The sequence below is a fragment of the Bombina bombina genome, chromosome 6 (genome assembly GCF_027579735.1).
Source record: "Bombina bombina isolate aBomBom1 chromosome 6, aBomBom1.pri, whole genome shotgun sequence".
In the NCBI taxonomy this organism is placed as follows: Eukaryota; Metazoa; Chordata; class Amphibia; order Anura; family Bombinatoridae; genus Bombina; species Bombina bombina.
Genome location: NC_069504.1, coordinates 171,452,795 through 171,476,631, shown reverse-complemented (window position 1 = coordinate 171,476,631; position 23,837 = coordinate 171,452,795). Strand labels below are relative to the sequence as shown.

General features: G+C 38.2%; 1 protein-coding gene across 1 annotated transcript in view; it reads left to right on the top strand.

Annotated features, from left to right (window-relative positions):
* ING3 (inhibitor of growth family member 3) overlaps positions 1-23,837 on the top strand; it is a 43,978-nt gene that overhangs the window by 5,023 nt on the left and 15,118 nt on the right. Inside the window, exons 3-9 of the mRNA XM_053716679.1 lie at positions 4,005-4,105; positions 4,283-4,348; positions 6,064-6,160; positions 12,585-12,656; positions 12,748-12,867; positions 13,483-13,640; positions 13,833-14,026. Coding sequence (XP_053572654.1) covers positions 4,005-4,105; positions 4,283-4,348; positions 6,064-6,160; positions 12,585-12,656; positions 12,748-12,867; positions 13,483-13,640; positions 13,833-14,026 — 808 coding nt within the window. The remainder of the gene's footprint in view (positions 1-4,004; positions 4,106-4,282; positions 4,349-6,063; positions 6,161-12,584; positions 12,657-12,747; positions 12,868-13,482; positions 13,641-13,832; positions 14,027-23,837) is intronic.

The following is a 23,837-nucleotide window of genomic DNA, read 5'->3' as shown; positions in this document are numbered from 1 at the left end:
TTTAAAAAGATAAGCCCTTTATTACCATTCCCCAGTTTTGCATAATCAATGCAGTTATATAAATATACTTTTTACCTCTGTGATTACCTTGTATCTAACCCTCTGCAGACTGCACCTTATCTCAGTGCTTTTGACAGATTTGCATTTTAGCCAATCAGTGCTGACTCAAATAGCATTGTGCACACTCCCCTGTAGTTATCTATATCAGTGATTTTCAACCTTTTTTTGCCGTGGCACACTTTTTTACATTGAAAAATCCTGCGGCACACCACTATCCTAACATTTTACAAAAGCACACATTGTAGTCTAATACAGTATATTATATATATATATATATATATATATATACACACACACTGTACTGTGTTGTCATGCCATGCCTCCTACAAACTATACATGACATATTGACATTCATTCACAAACAATCATAATGCGCTGCGCTGCTACCCTCAGTCATCATCTCACTCAAAATAAAAAAACGGCCCAGAATAAAAAACAAGCAAAATTTAAAAAATATGTCACACTGTTGTCAGTCTGCCGTGGCACACCTGAGGATCTCTCACGGCACACTAGTGTGCCACGGCACACTGGTTGAAAAACACTGATCTATATGACAGATGAACTAGCAGTGTCTTGAGCTTAGAAATTGGCATATAAGTCTACCTAGGTTTAGCTTTCAACAAAGAATACCAAAAGAGCAAAGCAAATTTGATGATACAAGTAAATTGGAAAGTTGTTTAAAATGGCATGCCCGATCTGAATCATGACAGTTTAATTTTGACTAGAATGTCCCTTTAAGCTCAGACACTGCACTTCATGTATTGTGTCCATAGTATAGAGTGAGTAATAGTATGCACCAAACTTGCATGTTAAGCTGGTGCACAAGAGCATAGTTACCTATTTCTGGCTAAGTATGCTCTCAGATCAGCAACCAGAGATGTTTAAAGGCTGTGACACACTGCAAGTGATGCGGCGTGAGGCGAAGCAGCTGATTCGCACTGCACACAGAGATGAAAAGGCTAGACACACTGAGCGCGCACGTCCGCATCTAAACATTGCGCGCCACTCTGCTTGCAGTGTGTAACAGCCTTTAGAGTTTCTGAAAACAGCATTTTTATGTGCGGGAAGGCTGCAAATCATCATTGTAACAGCCCTCTGTGCCAGCCAATGAATTAAATACTGAAAAATGGTTTGCGCTTCCTGTGATTCTGTTTAGTAAAAAACAAAGAACCCGTCAATGGTGATATAGTGAGACTCAACAGCAGTGCTGTGTGCATGAGTTGTTTTTATTGGTAGCTCTTTATTATTTATTCTCCACTTAATATGTTTGCAATGACCAGCTGCACAGTATAAATATTGGAAATGGCTTGTTTATGTTTATTCTTGGAATTGAAATAGTGCACATTGTTCAATTAAACAACCATCAATAATGGAATTTCAGTACATAAGTATTGGCCTTGTTTTTTTAAAGGGACAGTAAAGACCTTGAGATTTTTATACAAACGTTTAGTTAAGCGTAATGAAAATACTTTGCAATATATTTATACATTATTAATTGTGTCCCCTTTTCATGTAATTAAGCTCTGTAAATTGAGCAAATTCTAATACTCATAACTTGAAATGACTTTTCAAGACTAACTGCTAGATATATGCTATGCCCTTATTGGCTTTAACTGATAATGCAAATAAATGAACTAACTTTATGACCGTGGCTAGCCTGGTTGTCTGCTTACTAAAGCTCAGATTGGCTTCTCCAAATAATGCAAATGGGGGGCGGAGTTTGGCTATTTAGATAATAATTGCAGTAAAAAGGATAGTATTTTTTTTCTTTAAGAATGTTAAGATTGGCTGATATGTTATTACATAGGAACTTAAAGGGACGCTGAACCCAAATTTCTTCTTTCATGATTCAGATAGAGCAGCAACTTTCTAATTTACTACTATTATAATTTTTTTATTCGTTCTCTTGCTATCTTTATTTGAAAAAGAAGGCATCTAAGCTAAGGAGCCAGCCAATTATTGGTTCAGCGCCCCTGGACAGCACTTGTTTATTGGTGGGTGAATTTATCCACTAATCCGGCAAAAACAACCCAGGTTGTTCACAAAAAATGGACTGGCATCTAAACTTACATTCTTGCTTTTCAAATAAAGATACCAAGAGAATGAAAAACATTTGATAATAGGAGTAAATTAGAAAGTTACTTAAAAAAATGTATGCTCTATCTGAATCACAAAATAAAAAATTTGGGTTCAGTGTCCCTTTTAACAGAAATGTTTTGATTTAACCCCTTAATGACCACAATGTACCCTGTATGTCACTGGTCGTTAAGGGTTTTTTCAGGACATAATAGCACAAGTCTAGCAAGAACACGCTATTAATTCCCTCCCTCCAGCATGCTTTGTGGAATAGAGCAGTCTCAACGCTGGTGGCAAGACCACGCTATAAAACAATCAAGTCCCAAAAAAAGGCCAGCGACATACAGGGTACGTCGCTGGTCCTTAAGGGGTTAATTTACAGCCCTTTCACCTGTTGTGATTCTGTAGAATGAGAATGTTTGCCATCCGAGCTATACTAAGGCTGAACAGCAGAGGCAGAGGTGTTTTCTACAATATTCATTGGTTTATTCACATTTAGTGTATTTTAGTCCATAATGTTTTATGTATTTGTGCATTTTTCATCTATCTGGCATAATGCCTAAAATGGCACGGAATCTTACTACGCTCATGATGTATAATCCAAATATAAGATAATGCTTAAAGGGACAGTCTACTTGAAAATGTTTATTAAAAAAAAAATAGATAATCCTTTTGTTACTCATTCCCCAGTTTTGCATTTATAACAGTTATATTAATACTTTTTACCTCTGTTATTACCTTGTGTCTAAGCCTCTGCAGACTGACCCATTATCTCAGTGCTTTTGACAGACTTGTATTTTAGCCAATCAAAGCTAATGCAAATTATTCCACGGGAGTGAGCACAGTTATCTATATGACTATTTAACTAATGCCCTCTAGCTGTAAAAAAAAAAATAAAACTGTCAAAATGCACTGAGATAGGCTTTGAAATTAGCACGCTTCCTAGGTTTAGCTTTCAGCAAATTATAATAAGAGAACAAAGCAAATTTGATGATAAAAGTAAATTGGAAAGTTGTTTAAAAATTGCATGCCCTATCTGAATCATGAAAGTTAACTTTTGACTAGACTGTCCCTTAAATTTGATTCTGTTTTAAATTTCTTATGAATTGGCTTAATAAGTGTATTTATGTTCATCTATTTGCAGAGATGACTGCAACATGTTTTGGGCTATTACTTTGCATCTGTCTTTTTGTGGTCCAAGGTTAAACATGAAATAGTTACCTAGTTTTGAATTATCATTTAGAGGAATGGTATGCCGTTAAAACAAGAAAATACCAGAACTGAATATTGATAAACACTATTTTAGATGCATTAGATTCCATTTAGTCATTAATCTATTCCTTTTCTAAACCAATTAATTGCATATATGGTGAGCACAAAAGTTTACAAACTTAAAGTATTAGATCAATGAAATACCTTTTTTTTTGTTTGTTTTGTGCATAGAAACGGATTTTATTGACAGATAAAAAATAATAATAATATATATATATATATATATATATATATATATATATATATATATATATATATATATATATATATATACTGAAATCTGTTTTGCACTGCATATGTAGTTACATAACTTCTAAACATATAAAAATGTTCTGTATATTGTCTTGACACATAGAAGTGTTAGACAATTGTCAAACCTGTGTTACCAAAGATAATTACAGTTGTCATAATGCTCAAAGAGTAAACTACGCTAGGGCACATTTTCTCTTCTGCGCCTCAGTTTTGTAGCCGCATCCAAAGAAGTGCTGCTAGTTTAGGCTATACGTTGTGTATCTAAAACATTATTTAATTTTTCCTTATTTGTATGACATTTGTGAGTCAATACTGAAGATTTTTATTGATAATATTTTATACAGATGCCATGGACCAATTGGAGCAGAGAGTTGGGGAATTTTTTGTCAATGCAAAAAAGAATAAACCTGAATGGAGAGAGGAGCAAATGTCGTCAATCAAAAAAGTAACTTTTATTTATGTAATAATCACATAATGTAAATCGTAAAATAAAATGTACCACAAAGCTTTTGCATGACAAGTTGTCTGTCTGTGTGTGTATAATGAATAGCTTTAATTCTTTTGATTGCACTCTTTAATTCTTATGTGTGTATATAATTTATTGACTTTTTTTTTAACATAGGATTATTTCAAAGCTTTGGAAGATGCAGATGAGAAAGTTCAGTTGGCAAATCAAATTTATGATCTGGTAAGTTCTAGACTTCTCATTTGTGTGTATGTATGCTGCTAGTCAGGAGAGAGACTTCACAATCTACTTAAAGGGACATTATACACATTTTTTCTTTGCATAAATGTTTTGTAGATTATCTATTTATATAGCCCATAACGTTTTTTTTTTTTTTAAAATGTATAGTTTTGCTTATTTTTAAATAACATTGCTCTGTTTTTTAGACTTCTTACCAAGCCCCAAAATTTTATGAGAATACCGTCAGATACCTACTCCAGCTTGCTCCTGTCTGTGTAAAGGGTCTTTTCATATGCAAAAGAAGGGGGAGGGGGGAGTGTCTTATTTCCCACTTGCTGTGGGCTTTCCAGCTACCTTTTCAACAGAGCCAAACTGACAGCTTCTAAGTAATTTTTAAACAGTTTTAAACTGTATTGTCATATCAGTATCTGTGCATCATATTCTTTATAGTAGTGTCTATTGCATGCAGTTATATGAAAATGAGTGTATACTGTCCCTTTAATGCTAAATAGGTGTGGACAAGGTTTATTTCCCCTGCTTGACTTCTTACTTTTTTCTTTCTATTTTAAAGAGATATACCGGTAAAAATTGATATGCATATAGATGAATTACATTTTTAATAGAAACACATCTGTAATATACTTGTATTGGCAAAAATGCTATCACTGTTTTAGCATTTTCCTTTGCACGTGCATGTAAAGCATAGCTATATATTCTCAGTGAACCAGCATTTTAAATAATGCATCTGCTCAGAGCACCAGTGGGGCTTGATTCAATTTGTTAATTGCTAACATGATACATTAACAGATGGTACAAGCACCTTATGTTCTCTGATCATGTGCTCTATTTAAAATGCTGCTGCATGGTGCATGCTTAAATACATACACTTTTACAAAAGCCATAGCTTTTATTAGAAATTTTTTTGCTAATACATGTATATTACTAAAATTCTTCTATTCAATACTGAAATGCATCCATGTGGATTCCAATTTTGGCTGAAATGTCCTTTTAAATAGTTATACATTTAAACCTTTTATTCTCTCTTGGCATGCTTTGTTCACAATTGGTTATACATTTAAACTATTTTTTTATACCCTCACTTAAAGGGACATGAAACCCAATTTTTTTCTTTCATGATTTAGAAAGAGTATGCAGTTGTAAACAACTTTCTAATTTACTTCTATTATCTAATTTGCTTCATTCTCTTTATATACTTTGCTGAAAAGCATATCTAGATAGGCTCAGTAGCTGCTGATTGGTTGCTGCACATAGATTCCTCATGTGATTGGCTCACACATGTGCATTTCTATTTCTTCAACAAAGGATATCTAAAGAATGAAGTAAATTAGATAATAGAAGTAAATTGGAATAATGTTTAAAATTGCATGCTCTGCCTGAATCATGAAAGAAAATGTTTGGGTTTAGAAGTATATTTGGGGTGGCTGCTTTAATTAACCCTTTTTTTCTATTAAATTCCAATGAAAATCTTCACGTTAGGGGGGGAAAAAAGGCTGCTTTATCTGTTTGTAAACACTTCTTAGCAAATAGCTGTTACATATGCTGTAGATGTGTAGCAAGAACATACTTAACCTTTTTATGTCCCTTTAAGAATATGCTTAATTGCCATGACGAGAATATTGTAGAAAGTAATTATACAAACCCCCCCCCCCTTTTTTCTAACTTCTAAATGTGTTTGCTTTTTTTTTTTTTTTTTTTAGGTAGATCGTCATTTAAGGAAGTTAGACCAAGAACTGGCTAAGTTTAAGATGGAGCTGGAGGCTGACAATGCAGGAATTACTGAAATACTAGAAAGAAGTAGGTATAGGATTGTCTTCAGAAATGGTACAGTTTGTTATGCATCCTAACCATAATCTATTTTGTCTTACAGCAATAGAATAAATGCAAAACACTTAAAATAACTATTATTAGTCTTGTTTAGCACCATATTGGAAACTTCAAATTAAAAATGATTTTATTATGCACATTAGTGCTTCTAAAAATAAAAAGTGATTTATTATGCAAAAAAAGTTTGTTTCTCCTGTTAAGTGTAGTCAGTCCACGGGTCATCCATTACTTATGGGATATTAACTCCTCCCCAACAGGAAGTGCAAGAGGATCACCCAAGCAGAGCTGCTATATAGCTCCTCCCCTCTACGTCACACCCAGTCATTCTCTTGCACCCAACTAATAGATAGGATGTGTGAGAGGACTGTGGTGATTAAACTTAGTTTTTATATCTTCAATCAAAAGTTTGTTATTTTAAACGGCACCGGAGTGTGTTGTTTTCTTCTCAGGCAGAATTTGAAGAAGAATCTACCTGAGTTTTGTGTATGATCTTAGCGGACGTAACTAAGATCCATTTGCTGTTCTCGGCCATTCTGAGGAGTAAGGTAACTTCAGATCAGGGGACAGCGGGCAGGTTCACCTGCAAAGAGGTATGTTGCAGTATATTATTTTCTAAGGAATGGAATTGACTGAGAAAATACTGCTAATACCGATATAATGTAAGTACAGCCTTAAATGCAGTAGTAGCAACTGGTATCAGGCTGATATGTATGTATGTTTACACTTAAGTATTTCTGGGGAATGGCACTTCACTGGGAAAATACTGTAGGCATATAACTTTTAGCCTAACTTGCAGTGTGAGCGACTAGCAGCAGGCTTTTAATGACATTTCATAAATTAGATTTTAAACGTTTGCTGGCATGTTAAATCGTTTAATTATCTGAGGTACTTGGTGAAAAATTGGTTTGGGCATTATTTTCCACATGGCTGTCGTTTGTTTTAAATTAAAACAGTTTACTGAGCTTCCCTCACTGTTGTATTGTGATTGGGAGGGGCCTATTTTGGCGCTTTTACTACGCATCAGAAATTCAGTCACAGTCTGCCTTTTTCTCCCTGCATGATCCAGGACGTCTCCACAGAGCTCAGGGGTCTTCAAAACTAGTTTTGAGGGAGGTAATCACTCACAGCAGACCTGTGAGACTGTGCTTTGACTGTGATAAAAACGCTTATATTTTCAATTGTTATCCGTTTTTTCTGGTATTAAGGGTTAATCATCCATTGCTAATGAGTGCAATCCTTTGCTAAATTTATGCTTTTACTGTGAAAATTTGGTTTCTATAACTAATCCGGTTCATTGTTATTCAACTGTGACAGTTTTTGTGTGCTTCTTAAAGGCACAGTAACGTTTTGCATATTGCTTGTAAATTTAGTTGAAAAGTATTTCCAAGCTTGCTAGTCTAATTGCTAGTTTGTTTAAACATGTCTGACACAGAGGAATCTCTTTGTGCAATATGTTCAAAAGCCAAGGTGGAGCCCAATAGAAATTTATGTACTAATTGCATTGATGCTACTTTAAATAAAAGTCAATCTGTACATGTTAAGCAACATTCACCAGACAACGAGGGGGAAGTTATGCCGACTAACTTGCCTCACGTGTCAGTACCTGCATCTCCCGCTCAGGAGGTGCGTGATATTGTAACGCCAAGTACATCAGGGCGGCCATTACAAATCACTCTACAAGACATGGCTAATGTTATGACTGAAGTTTTGTCTAAATTGCCAGAACTTAGGGGTAAACGAGATCACTCTGGGGTGAGAACAGAGTGCGCTGATAATGCTAGGGCCATGTCTGATACTGCGTCACAATTTGCAGAGCATGAGGACGGAGAGCTTCATTCTGCGGGTGACGGATCTGATCCAAATAAACTGGATTCAGACATTTCAAATTTTAAGTTTAAGCTGGAAAACCTCCGTGTATTACTAGGGGAGGTGTTAGCGGCTCTGAATGATTGTAACACAGTTGCAATCCCAGAGAAAATGTGTAGGTTGGATAAATATTTTGCGGTACCGACGAGTACTGACGTTTTTCCTATACCTAAGAGACTTACTGAAATTGTTACTAAGGAGGATAGACCCGGTGTGCCTTTCTCACCCCCTCCTATATTCAGAAAAATGTTTCAAATAGACGCCACCACACGGGACTTATGGCAAACGGTCCCTAAGGTGGAGGGAGCAGTTTCTACTTTAGCTAAGCGTACCACTATCCCGGTGGAGGATAGTTGTGCCTTTTCAGATCCAATGGATAAAAAGTTAGAGGGTTACCTTAAGAAAATGTTTGTTCAACAAGGTTTTATATTGCAACCCCTTGCATGCATTGCGCCTGTCACGGCTGCGGCAGCATTTTGGTTTGAGTCTCTGGAAGAGACCCTTGACTCAGCGCCATTAGATGAGATTACACACACGCTTAAAACCCTTAAGCTAGCTAATTCATTTATTTCTGATGCCGTAGTACATTTAACTAAACTTACGGCTAAGAATTCCGGATTCGCCATTCAGGCACGCAGAGCGCTGTGGCTAAAATCCTGGTCAGCTGATGTAACTTCTAAATCTAAATTACTTAACATACCTTTCAAGGGGCAGACTTTATTCGGGCCCGGTTTGAAAGAAATTATCGCTGATATTACGGGAGGTAAAGGCCATGCCCTGCCTCAAGACAGAGCCAAACCTAGGGCTAGACAGTCTAATTTTCGTGCCTTTCGTAACTTCAAGGCAGGAGCAGCATCAACTTCCTCTGCTCCAAAACAGGAAGGAGCTGTTGCTCGCTACAGACAAGGCTGGAGACCTAACCAGACCTGGAACAAGGGCAAGCAGGCCAGAAAACCTGCTGCTGCCCCTAAGACAGCATGAAGTGAGGGCCCCCGATCCGGAAACGGATCTAGTGGGGGGCAGACTCTCTCTCTTCGCCCAGGCTTGGGCAAGAGATGTCCAGGATCCCTGGGCGTTGGAGATCATATCTCAGGGATATCTTCTGGACTTCAAAGCTTCTCCTCCACAAGGAAGATTTCACCTTTCAAGGTTGTCAACAAACCAGATAAAGAAAGAGGCGTTTCTACGCTGTGTACAAGACCTTTTACTAATGGGAGTGATCCACCCAGTTCCGCGGTCGGAACACGGACAAGGGTTTTACTCAAATCTGTTTGTGGTTCCCAAAAAAGAGGGAACCTTCAGACCAATATTGGATTTAAAGATCCTAAACAAATTCCTAAGAGTTCCATCGTTCAAAATGGAAACTATTCGGACAATCTTACCCATGATCCAAAGAGGTCAGTACATGACCACAGTGGATTTAAAGGATGCTTACCTTCACATACCGATTCACAAAGAACATTACCGGTATCTAAGGTTTGCCTTCCTAGACAGGCATTACCAGTTTGTAGCTCTTCCCTTCGGGTTGGCTACGGCTCCAAGAATCTTTACAAAGGTTCTGGGCTCTCTTCTGGCGGTACTAAGACCGCGAGGAATTTCGGTAGCTCCGTACCTAGACGACATTCTGATACAAGCGTCAAGCTTCCAAACTGCCAAGTCTCATACAGAGTTAGTACTGGCATTTCTAAGGTCGCATGGGTGGAAAGTGAACGAGGAGAAGAGTTCTCTCTTACCACTCACAAGAGTTCCCTTCTTGGGGACTCTTATAGATTCTGTAGAAATGAAAATTTACCTGACAGAGGACAGGTTAACAAAGCTTCTAAATGCTTGCCGTGTCCTTCATTCCATTCAACACCCGTCAGTGGCTCAGTGCATGGAGGTAATCTGCTTAATGGTAGCGGCAATGGACATAGTTCCTTTTGCATGCCTGCACCTCAGACCGCTGCAATTGTGCATGCTAAGTCAGTGGAATGGGGATAACTCAGATTTGTCCCCTACGCTGAATCTGGATCAGGAGACCAGAGATTCTCTTCTATGGTGGCTTTCTCGGCCACATCTGTCCAGGGGGATGCCCTTCAGCAGGCCAGACTGGACAATTGTAACAACAGACGCCAGCCTACTAGGTTGGGGCGCTGTCTGGAATTCCCTGAAGGCTCAGGGATCATGGACTCAAGAGGAGAGTCTCCTTCCAATAAACATTCTGGAATTGAGAGCAGTTCTCAATGCCCTTCTGGCTTGGCCTCAGTTAGCAACTCTGAGGTTCATCAGGTTTCAGTCGGACAACATCACGACTGTGGCTTACACCAACCATCAGGGAGGGACAAGGAGTTCCCTAGCGATGATGGAAGTATCAAAGATAATTCGCTGGGCAGAGTCTCACTCTTGCCACCTGTCAGCGATCCACATCCCAGGAGTGGAGAACTGGGAGGCGGATTTCCTAAGTCGCCAGACTTTTCATCCGGGGGAGTGGGAACTTCATCCGGAGGTCTTTGCCCAAATACTTCGACGTTGGGGCAAACCAGATATGGATCTCATGGCGTCTCGCCAGAACGCCAAGCTTCCTTGTTACGGGTCCAGGTCCAGGGACCCGGGAGCGGTCCTGATAGATGCCTTGACAGCACCTTGGACCTTCAGGATGGCTTATGTGTTTCCACCCTTCCCGATGCTTCCTCGTTTGATTGCCAGGATCAAACAGGAGAAAGCATCGGTGATTCTAATAGCGCCTGCGTGGCCACGCAGGACCTGGTATGCAGATCTAGTGGACATGTCATCCTGTCCACCTTGGTCTCTGCCTCTGAGACAGGACCTTCTAATTCAGGGTCCTTTCAAACATCAAAATCTAATTTCTCTGAAGCTGACTGCATGGAAATTGAACGCTTGATTTTATCAAAGCGTGGATTTTCGGAGTCAGTAATTGATACCTTAATACAGGCTAGGAAACCTGTTACCAGGAAAATTTACCATAAGATATGGCGTAAATACTTACACTGGTGCGAATCCAAGAGTTACTCATGGAGTAAGGTTAGGATTCCTAGGATATTGTCTTTTCTACAAGAAGGTTTAGAAAAGGGTTTATCTGCAAGTTCTTTAAAGGGACAGATCTCAGCTCTGTCCATCCTTTTACACAAACGTCTGTCAGAAGTTCCAGACGTTCAGGCTTTTTGTCAGGCTTTGGCTAGGATTAAGCCTGTGTTTAAGACTGTAGCTCCACCGTGGAGCTTAAATTTAGTTCTTAACGTTTTACAGGGTGTTCCGTTTGAACCCCTTCATTCCATTGATATCAAGCTGTTATCTTGGAAAGTTCTGTTTTTAATGGCTATTTCCTCGGCTCGTAGAGTCTCTGAGTTATCAGCCTTACATTGTGATTCTCCTTATCTGATTTTTCATTCAGATAAGGTAGTTCTGCGTACTAAACCTGGGTTCTTACCTAAGGTAGTCACTAACAAGAATATCAATCAAGAGATTGTTGTTCCATCATTGTGCCCTAACCCTTCAAAGAAGGAACGACTTCTGCACAATCTAGACGTAGTCCGTGCCCTGAAATTTTATTTACAGGCAACTAAAGATTTTCGCCAAACTTCTTCCCTGTTTGTCGTTTATTCTGGACAGAGGAGAGGTCAAAAAGCATCTGCTACCTCTCTATCCTTTTGGCTTCGTAGCATAATACGTTTAGCCTATGAGACTGCTGGACAGCAACCTCCTGAAAGGATTACAGCTCATTCTACTAGAGCTGTGGCTTCCACTTGGGCCTTTAAGAATGAGGCCTCTGTTGAACAGATTTGCAAGGCTGCAACTTGGTCTTCTCTTCATACTTTTTCCAAATTTGACACTTTTGCTTCTTCGGAGGCTGTTTTTGGGAGAGGTTCTTCAGGCAGTGGTTCCTTCCGTATAAAGATCCTGCCTGTCCCTCCCGTCATCCGTGTACTTTAGCTTTGGTATTGGTATCCCATAAGTAATGGATGACCCGTGGACTGACTACACTTAACAGGAGAAAACATAATTTATGCTTACCTGATAAATTCCTTTCTCCTGTAGTGTAGTCAGTCCACGGCCCGCCCTGTTTTTTATGGCAGGTCTAAATTTTAAATTATACTCCAGTCACCACTGCACCCTATAGTTTCTCCTTTCTCGTTTGGTTTTCGGTCGAATGACTGGGTGTGACGTAGAGGGGAGGAGCTATATAGCAGCTCTGCTTGGGTGATCCTCTTGCACTTCCTGTTGGGGAGGAGTTAATATCCCATAAGTAATGGATGACCCGTGGACTGACTACACTACAGGAGAAAGGAATTTATCAGGTAAGCATAAATTATGTTTTTATTATACAGAGCATGTGATGTGTCTTACAATTTGTTTTTCATTAATTTAATGGAACTTGATCATTTTAAATTTGCGGAATTCAGAGAACAATTGTTACTTGATGATTTCTCAAATGGCAAAGAACCTAAGCCTCTGAAATGTGATGACTTTTTCTTCTTTATCTAATAAAGGAAGGCTATAAACATAATTTAATTCTTGTCTTATTTCTCAGGGTCACTAGAGATGGACACCCCATCTCAACCTGTAAATAATCACCATGCTCATTCACATTCCTCTGGGGAGAGTAAGTTTAGTTTTTATAAATGATGTGTTGTTTAACTTTGCAAAAGTTGTATATAAAACTGTAGTAGAGCTACTGTGTATATTTGTTACAGAAAGGAAACATAACCCATCAACTCATCATTCTACAACAGAACATGCACCTGAGAAGAAGTTTAAATCTGAAGCATTATTATCAACTCTTACTTCAGATTCTTCGAAAGAGAATACATCAGGTATTTGTTACTGGACAATGCTTCTTTTGTTAGAAATGTTTCATGTTAGTCATCTTTAAATACTGTACTGTAGTTTTTTGTTTGTTTTTATTTTCCAAGTTAAAAAGTATAGGATATCTCATATCTCCAAAACGCTTCCTTTTGTTATGAAACTTTGTGTGTGTTGGTTATAGTTATTCTATCAATACTGATAGCAGATGTCTGTCAGGTGTATTTCTTTGTGCCTAGTGAATAAACAAACCACCCTTATGTTTCCCGAAGCAACAACAAAATATATATATTTTATTTTTATTTTTTTTTATATATTTTTTTTAAATAACCCTTATAAAAACATTGTCATGTACATGAAATAGTGATATCAGCACATTGCAATTGAGCTGGTGCTTTAGTGTAGCTGCCTAATCTAAATTAAATTTCATTTCAAAATCACCTACAAAATATTTTTCACCAAAAGAAATCTCATTGCAGAAAGTGAAAAACAGTTCTGCCTCTGGGGATACTGATGTTTCATATGGATGACAGAAAATTAGAGCAGTGTCCCTTTTAAGTTATCTTTGTTTTTTTTTCACATGAAATGGATTACGTATTGACAAAATCTTTATTTTATTTTTTTAGGGTGTAGAAATAATGTGTCTTCTTCTTCTACAAACAACGTTTACAATGTAAATTCTTCCCAGCCACTGACGACATATAACTTGAGTTCTCTCTCCACTGGAGCTGGGGCAGGGGCCATTACCATGGCAGCTGCCCAAGCTGTTCAGGCAACAGCACAGGTATTATTATTATTATCATTATCAACAGCACAGGTATTATTATTATTAATTTTATTTTACCTTATAACAAGTAGTTGAATTACTTCTTCTAATCTAGGTTTTTGTTGTCAGTTTTTTGTTTTTTTTCCCATAATTTATTTTTTTAAATTGTCAATTGTGTATAAAGATATCTAAAGTATATGTGTTTGTTAGATGAAAGAAGGCAGAAGAACATCGAGTTTAAAAGCCAGCTATGAAGCTTTTAAAAACAATGACTTCCAGCTTGGAAGAGAGTTTTCATTGACGAGAGATTCAACTAGTTACTCCTCTTCAGCCCTGGCTTCCACATTAACACAAACATTAACATCCTCTGCAGCTGTTGAATCAAAAAGTGGGCGGAAAAGCAAGTGAGTGAAATAGAAATATTGTAACATGTGAACTTATTTATGCATTTAAATGTGCAATGTTGTGTTTGTCATCCTTTGTTTTATTTAAAATTATATCTGTTAAAGTCTTAGTTTAGTTCACTTTATATATCAAATATTTGCACATTTAAAAATAATGTATTCTATACAGTAATTGCATTACATTATAATTTGCAGTTTTATCCTCAATTTTAAACTAATCTTAAATGAAATTTAAAGGGACATGAAACAAAAATTTTCTTTCCAGATTCAAATTAGAGTTGCAACAACTAATCATTAAAGTCGATACTAATCGATTATGAAAGTAGTTGTCTTGCTCACAGCATGAGCTGTTTTACTCTGATAAACTCCTGCACATGGCGTGTTTTATGGTTATGTCCTTCGCCTAAAGGATGTCTACAGAAATCTACTTTTCACTTTTTCAGGACAGTATGTTTGTTTTAATTTACAACTACTCCTGGCTTATGTGGATTAGATCACCTGTACTACCCAGAAATAATAGTAGTCATTATGTGGATCAGATTATATTAAATCTGATTTGTGATAATGTTTTACATGATATAGTGCCAAGCTTATTATTTACCCTTAGCCCGAGATCGATGGAAGTTTATTTGAATTGGTGTGTATTATCTGTTTGCACAATTATTAGCTAATTGCTTGCTATTGCTGATTATATGTACTGTGTAGATAACTGTGTAGAGCCTTGTCCTGTTATTGATATATAGTCCTCAGTGCTTTGGACCTTTTTTTTTTTTTTTTTTAATTTTTAATAAATTGTGATATATACCAGATTCAACCTCTCTAGGTATATATCTATTTTAAGAATGGTCTATATATTTTTTCCATAACCTTCTAGCTGGTTATTTACTACTGCATGTAGCTATTTTAAAGGTACTGTATACTGTAAAATTGTTTTTCCCTTAATGTGTTGACAACTACTTTTTTTTACCAGCTGCAGAGTATAAAATGTATGAGAATTTGCTTTTTAAGGTTTATTTGTGTATATGAATTAGCTAATTTTTGTATTTTGAAGCCTCAACCTAATAAAATGGGTTAAGCTTGTAGGTATACTCAGATCTCATTACTTTATCACATTGTGTACATATACATGCTTCTTTATCTTATATCTGTCCATAAACCAAATACCAATACTTGGAGAGGACAATGGAAAATTAACATAATTGAATACACCCCAGCAGGTAAAGTGGATCATTGGAAGCAAATTTAACTCTGAGTGATAATGACGGCTCTGAGCCGTCACAGAGTTTCCCACTCTGGTGCTAATGACGGCTCAGAGCCGTCACTAGCACTCTACCACCTTGAGGGAGATCTGGGGGCTCCTACCCCGGCGATCTTGCCTGTAGAGTGACGGGCATCACGTTTTACGCAGTGACATCACGCGCCATGACGTGATGACATCACCGCGCAACTTTATTAACAATTTTTCAATACATAGTATAGGGAAATGGGGCATGCTGCTTAGAAGCCTGTATTTCAGGCATTTAAGCAGCTACAGACCCCCAAGAACCATTGGAAAGGTAATCGCCTAACCTGTCCAATGGTGTAAGTCTTGGGGAAAAATATCTTGGGAAAACAAAATAAAAAAAAATAAATTAAATCAGCTAAGCACCCAGGTGGGAAAGTGCTTAGCACTCTTAAACTGCCCCTTTAAGTATAATTTGGGTGTTGTACATTTTTACAGATAAGCTAAATTGGAGCTCAACACCATCTGTGCGCCTCTCCTCTGCTTCAGGCAACATAGCTTGCAAAAAGAGAGCCATCCTCAGTGAGGAACATGTGGACATGCTGTCATTTTTTGCATTTTATTGTAGTTTCTGGAAGAGTGAATAACAATGTTATAGACCATGATAGTTTTACCTCTTTCTAGTTCTACCTCCTTTTTAAACCTTTCATGGTTTTGTTTTGCTTGATTATAAAGTGTTCTGCTGCTTAAAAATTGGTTGTGTTAATCTAAAGTTTTTTAGCCTGACATTTATATTTGTAACACTGTTTGTGGATTTTATTTGAAATATACAAAAAGAATGGTATTGAATTTTTTTTATACGGTTTTTATCTAAAAAAAAAAATAAAATAAAAAATCGGTTGATTAATTGATTGTGAAAATAGTTGCAGCCCTAATTCAGATAGAGAATGCAGTTTTAAACAAGTTTCCATTTTCTTCGTTCTCTTGGTTTTTTTTTTTTTCTTTAGCATCAAAATTTACATTCACTTTAAAGTGCCCGGTTTTTAAAACTTTGATTAAAAACATGGGCACTTTAATTCATCAAAATTTACATTTCACTCCTGTTGTGTAAAAAATTTACCTTTTATTCTTCACAGCAGCTCCAGCTTCCTCCACCCATCGCAAAGCCTCTTCCTAGGTCTAAAATGAGGCATCTGGCTTCCTCCAATCACAGCGTTGAATCAGACACTGATTCCCCCGGGGGGGAAGCTGTGATTGGAGGATGACCTATCCATCATTTCTGACATCAGAAATGGCTTGTGAGACCGGAGGAAGCTGGAGCTGCTGTGAAGATTAAAAGGTAAGTTTTTTTTTTTTGTTTTTTTTCACAACAGGAGTGAAATGTAAATTTTGATGAATTAAAGTGCCCCTGTTTTTAATCGAAGTTTTAAAAAACGGGCACTTTAGCATCAAAATTTACATTCACTTTAAAGTCAGGAACATTATTAGCTCAGGAGTGTACATGTTTCTGGAGCACTATATGGCAGCTGTTTTACAGGAAAAAGTAAGAACTATGGGGTTCATCTTGGGGTCGCAACTGAGAAGGGGAGAGACTATTCCCTCAAGTACACTCTCTTCTGTATGAGCATACTGTAGAAACCAATTTATCATGCGCTGCCAGAACTTTAAAATGCTTATGAACTATCTTACAAATATGATGATATTGAGCACTATAGCTGGTGACAAAATTAACTTCATCAAAAGTACTAGCAATATTTCCTCCAGATAGTGCTCCAGACAGCGAATCTAGGTGTGTCTTCAACAAAGAATAATATAAGAACAAAGCAAATGCAATAGAAGTAAATTGGAAACTTTTTTTAAAGGGCAGTACCGTGTTAGCCAGTGTATTAAAAAAAAAAAAAAAAGCAAATATCCTTTTTTTTTAAAGAAAATAACAAAAGCAATATACAGGTGATACAAGGCAATTTTTTTATGGCATGATGAGTCCACGGATCATCTTAATTACTAATAGGATATTCACCTCCTGGTCAGCAGGAGGCAGCAAAGAGCACCACAGCAAAGCTGTTAAATAGCTCCTCCCCTCCCACCCCAGTCATTCTCTTTGCCTACGTTAGTGATAGGATGTTGTAAAGTTAGGTGTTAGAAAAGATTCTTCAATCAAGAGTTATTATTTTTAAAGTAGTACAAGATTGTGCTGCTTTATCCTAGGGTGTAGCCTAGTCCATATCAGTCTCTTCAGTAGAGCAGTGGTGACTTTAAAGCAATGGGAACTTGTGGGACGTAATTCTCACTGCGCCTCCCATATACTGTTGCTGCCCTAACCTTGAAAACCTGAGGGATATTTACTCAGGACTTTATTTACAGGTCCATGTGAGGGAGAAGACCTCGCAAACCTAGGAACTGCCTTGCTGCCAGGCAGAATATGAGGCAAGTGCTAACTTTATTTCTGGGGTAGAAGGATCGCAGAATAAGTTTGGGCACTTTATTATTTTTATTATATTTATTTAGACCTCATTGAACTTGGGCTCTTATTTAAGGGTTACTCAGTTTCTCCTAATGTTTAGGGGACATTATGGCAGTTAGGACGCAGGCACTGGGGCTGAGTTATATTGACCATATGTGAGTCATGAGATTAGAAATTTTGACAGTGTGTGAGCTCTAAGGGGGTTTCTCTGTTAAGTAGAGCTACCGAACTAGGCAGCTGTTTAAATTGAAGCTGTGCATTCGGTTCTCTGACTCCTGGTGGCTGTAGCCGGGAGATGGCTATTGAACCGCCCATGAGGGGCGGAGCTTATAAAGGGCGCCAACGTGGTTGCATTTCTCCTTCCTAACATAGAATTGGCGCTTAGCTGAAAGCACTTCCTTCTTAACACCTCCGGTTATCGGAGGAATTTATCTCTGAGTGCTTGCATTTAAGATAACTTTATAGCAAGGTCAAGATTTGAGAGAGACTGTTAGACACCTCAGCTGGGGTGGAGAATAGGGTTTAGCAGTTCTCTAGTTCTATTTCTGTCTTTAGAGGAATAAAGAAGTTACTCTTTACCATTTAAAGAGCCAGTCACGTTTGTTATATGTTAAGTTTTATTAACAAAAGAGTTAATCATTTATTTAATTATCTTCCATATGTGAGTCAGATTGATTAAGGAAGGTGCCCATAGAATTTTATATCGCACATGCAGTGCTCTGCGGTTCCTCGCAAACTCCATCTGGAGTTGCTGCGCAAGACATTGTTTCTTCAATGTCATGGCGATATCTGTGAACAAAGATGTAACGTTTTATTTCAAGTACGTTTAAAAAAAAAAAAAAAAGTTGTATTAGGTTTCTGATGGCCAGATGACACCTCAGCAAGTTTAAGCTGAGGTGTATATAGTTTCTACAATGTTTGCGTGCTAATTTAGCTTCTGCACACAAAAATGGAAAGTTATTTTTTAAAATTTAAAGAGACATTAACGTTTTTTAGGTGTTAATGTTTGTTAAAGAATTCCAACTGTTTATTTGTGTAATTCATCCTTTGTGACTCAGGATGATCTAAGAGGCCCTGCTAGGGATCTCTTGTTTTAGGCTTGGATATACCAATGTGGTACTACCAATCCACTTCTATTTCTCATTTATTGAGAGGTCTTTAATGATAAAGACAGACTTGTTCTGAACCTACTCCTTCTCAGGCGCATGCTGCTTAGTAGTCTATTGACAAGGGTCAAGATATGACACAGATTCTTCTAAGGTGTCCCAAAAATGTGTATAGCCCACATACAGCGCGCTGCATTTCTTCTCTCACTCCACCTGGAGTTACATTGCATTTAATGATTTGTCTGTTTTTTTTCCCCTCACTGTAGGGAAAAATGTGCAAGAGGTCATATTCACTCAGAATAGTGTGATAGACTCAGTTATAGCTATTCCGAATATTTCTTCCCTATAACTGAAGGAGGAAGATATTTCGGTAGTAATGAATAAGGAATTCTCAGTCTTGAGATGATGTAATACCTTTATCTGATTATGAGCTTGTTTTCCTTCTGTTTTTAGCTTGAATACCTCCATTTGCTCTTGAGGAGGTTTTGGCTATTCTGGATGACTCCGTCACCAGTAGGTTATACTATTTTTGTGATGTGCCCTTCATGGTAGAAGTATTCCTTTACCAGATAGGGCTACAGAGTTTCCCCCTTTTTTTCTCCTATTCTTAAAAGTAAGGAGATTCCCAAGGGGCAGACTTTCCTTCTTCGCTCAGGCTTAGCTTTGAGATGTTCAGGATCCCTGGGCAATAGAAATAGTGTCCCAGGGATACAGATTTGAGTTCAAAAGTTTTCCTCCCAGAGGCAGGTTTCTGCTTTCAATATCATCTGCAGACCAGACAGGAGGAGAGGTGTTCTTACACTGTGTAAGAGACCTCTCTGACCTGGGAGTGATTGTTCCAGCTCCAATACAGGAACAGGGTCTGTGTTTTTATTCCAATCTGTTCATGGTTCCCAAAAAGGAAGGAATCTTCAGACCAATTTTAGATCTCAAGAGTCTAAACAAATTTCTCAGCGTACCGTCCTTCAAGATGGAACCTATTCGTTCCATTCTTCCTTTGATCCAAGAGGGTCAATTTATGACAACAGTGTATTTAAAGGACGCATACCTGCATGTTCCCTTTCTCAAGAATCATCACAAATTCGTAAGGTTTTCCTTTCTTGACAAACACTTCCAGTTTGTGGCTCTTTCTTTCGGTCTTGCCACAGCTCCCAAATTTTTCACAAAGGTTCTGGGATCACTGTTAGCAGTACTTCGGTCACGGGGCATTGCAGTGGCACCCTATCTGGCACCATCCTTACAACAAGCAAGATCCGACACGAACATGGTGTTATCCTTCCTGTGATCTCACAGGTGGAAGCTAAATTTGGAGAAGGGTTCTTTAGTCCCAAATACAAGGGTAACTTTCTTGGGAACCATAATAGATTCCCTATCTGTGAAGATTTTTCTGACAGAAGTCAGGAAATCAAGGATTATCGATACTTTTCTAGTCCTTCAGTCCACTCCTCGTCCATCAGTGGCCCAGTGATGGACATCTTCCAGTTTGCTCGGTTCCACCTCAGACCTCTGCAGTTAAGCATGCTCAGGCAATGGAACGGAGATTATGTGGATTTGTCTCCTCGATTACTACTGGAGCAGGAGACAAGGGATTCTCTTCAATGGTGGTTATCTCTGGATCATCTCTCCCAGGGAATCTGCTTCCGCAGACCTTCGTGGGCGATGGTGACTATAGACGCCAGCCTTCTAGTGTGGGGAGCAGTCTGGGGCTCCCTTAGGGCTCGGAGTTTTGGACTCATTCAGAGTCTGTTCTTCCTATAAACATTGTGGGGCTGAGAGCGATTTTAAATGCTCTTCTGGCTGGCCACAGTTAGCCTTGGTTCTGTTTATCAGGCCCCTGTCGAACAACATAACTTCAGTGGTTTACGTCAATCATCAGGGAGGAACAAGGAGTTCCTTAGCGATGTCAGAGGCCCAGAGGCAGAACTTTTCTTCACTTTCTGCGATGAGATTTTTTTAATGAAAATTTTTCTGCAGGTCATTTTTAAATAAAATGCAACTTTAAATTAGAGAGTTACTCTAAGGCACCAGTTCAATTGCAATGTGTTGGTTAACATAAAAAAATAATTTTTAATGTTTTATAATATAATTGCATTGCAAATTAGCTGCATACAAAAAATAAATTTTAAAATATCTATTGAATAAATCTGTTTCCTTTTCTATTGGTCTAACATAGAAATGTAGTAATAAAAAAGATGCAATGCTCATACTAACGTCTTACATTCAGAATAAACAGCTTTGCAGACTGGGAAAGGCTAGGGGGCGGGTTTGAGAAAAATCTCAGAGACAGTCGACAAGCATATATGCTCACTTCAAACAGCACTTTGCTCTGGATGCACTTTAAAGGGACAGTATACTGTAAAATAGTTTTTCCCTTAATGTGTTTACAATTGCTTTTTTTTACCAACTGCAGAGTAAAAAATGTATGAAAATTAGCTTTTTAAGGTTTATTTCTGTATATTAAAGCTCTGATTTTGTGTTTTGAAGCCACAGCCTAATAAAATAGGTTGAGCTTGTAGGTATAATCAGATCTCATTACTGTATCACATTGTGCACATATACCTGCTTCTTTATCTTATATCTGTCCTTAAAACAATCACCAATACTTTGAGAGAACAATGGAAAATCAACATTTTATTACCTTATCTCTGCTTTATCACACTGGGAGTGTAATTTCTTCTGCTGGCTGTGTTTACAAAGCTTATCTATAACTGGTACGCGCGGCCACAAACTTTCAGAATAGGTTGGGATACTACATGCTAAATTAACAATTTCAAATGCCAATATAAGGGTAAAGGAGCTACTTGTAAACAATTTAATACACTCCAGCAGGTAAAGTGGATCATTGGAAACAAATTAAAGGGGAGAAATGTTTTGAGTAAACTGTCCCTTTAAAGAAAACTTACACAGTGTAGCCAGAGCACAGCTCTGTTTAAAGAGAACAGCCTAATGTGGAGCAGCACTACAAAGTTCAAGTGCTAACTGTTCCTGCTTGTGTTCTGTTCTTTCTGCAGACATGCTGCATTTTCTGCGATGACATCTCAGATCACTGTATGTTCTGCCTTGGGGGTCAGAGGTATCCAAAATAATTCAGTGGACGGAGGCCCATTTTTGCTGCCTGTCGGCGATCCACATCCCAGGGGTGGACAACTGGGAGGCAGACTTCCTGAGGTGACAGACCTTTCTTCCGGGGGAGTGGGAACTCCATCCGAAAGTGTTTTCCAGTCTGATTCTCAGGTGCGGTCAGCCGGAATTAGATCTCATGGCATCTCGACAGAACGCCAAGCTCCCGAGATACGGATTGAGGTCCAGGGACCCCAAGGCGGAACTGATAGATGCTTTAGCGGTTCCTTGGATCTTCGGTCTAGCATACCTATTTCCTCCGTTTGCGTTTTTTCCTTGTGTCATTGCTCGAATCAAGCAGGAGAAGGCATCAGTGATTCTCATTTTTCCTGCTTGGCCTTGCAGGATTTGCTATGCAGATCTGGTGGACATGCAATCTCTGCCACCTTGGAGACTTCAGTTGAGGAAGGACCCTTTAGTTCAAGGGCCCTTCCTTCACCCAAATCTAGTTTCTCTGAAGCTGACTACTTGGAGATTGAATGCTTAATTTTGTCCAAGCGGGGTTTTTCTGACTCTGTCATAGAGACCATGATTCAGGCTCACAAGCCTGTAATTAGTGAGAATTTTCCATAAGATATGGGGTTACTATCTTTATTGGTGTGAATCCAAGGGCTACTCCATGGAGTAGAACGTCTTCTCCACAATTTGGACGTGGTCTGTTATTTAAAGTTTTACCTGCAGGCGACTAAGGACTTTCGTCAGTCTTCTTCTTTATTTGTGGTTTTCTCAGGAAACGTAAGGGACGGAAAGCTACGGCTTCTTCTCTTTCTTTTTGGCTGAAGAGTATCATACGTTTTGCATATGAGACTGCTGGACAACAGCCTCCAGAGAGAGTTACGGCTCATTCCACAAGGGCTGTTGCTTCCTCATGGGCATTCAAATATGATGCTTCTGTGGAACAGATTTGCAAGGCTGCAACTTGGTCCTCTCTTCACACTTGTTCAAAGCTCTACAAATTTGATCGGCTGAGGCAGTTTTTTTGGGAGAAAGGGTTTTTCAAGCAGTGGTGCCTTACTTTTAGGTTCCCTGTCTTGTTCTTCCCGTATCATCTTTGTACTCTAGCTTGGTCATTGAATCCCATTAGTAATTAAGATGATCCGTGGACTCATCGTGTCATTTAAAAGAAAATAAATTTTATGCTTAGCTGATAAATGTATTTCTTTTTTGACACAATGAGTCCACGGCCCGCCCTGTTCTTGTAAGACAGGTTGTTGGTTATGATAAACTTCAGGCACCTGCATCTTGTTTTTTTCCTTTCTATCCTTAACTTCAGTCGAATGACTGGAGTGGGATTGAAGGGAGGAGCTATTTAACAGCTTTGCTGTGGTGCTCTTTGCCGCCTCCTGCTGACAAGGAGGTGAATATCCCATTAGTAATTAAGATGATCCGTGGACTCATCGTGTCAAAAAAGAAATACATTTATCAGGTAAGCATACATTTTCTTTAATAGCTATCACTTTTGTTTTCTTACAAAATAATTTTTTATGCTGTCTGAATTGCAAAAGAGAATTTTTGAGTTTCTTATCCCTTTTTAAATGTATTATAAATATGGCTGAAATTATTTTTTTCTTTTATCACTTTGTCAGTTTTTTTTTCTGGTTTATTTAAAAATTGGCTCTTTCACCCAACAAAATGAAAGCTAAAGGGACATAATACTCCTATGCTAAATCACTTGAAACTGATGCAGTATAACTGTAAAAAGCTGACAGGAAAATATCACCTTAGCATCTCTATGTAAAAAAGGAAGATTTTTTACCTCACAATTTCCTCAGCTCGTCAGTTATACTCAGCTGCTGTCCAGCTGCAGGTAAAAAAAAAAATATATGAAGAAATGAACTGCAGCCAATCAGCATAAACAGTGCTGAGGTCATGAACTCTTACTGTGATCTCATGAGATTT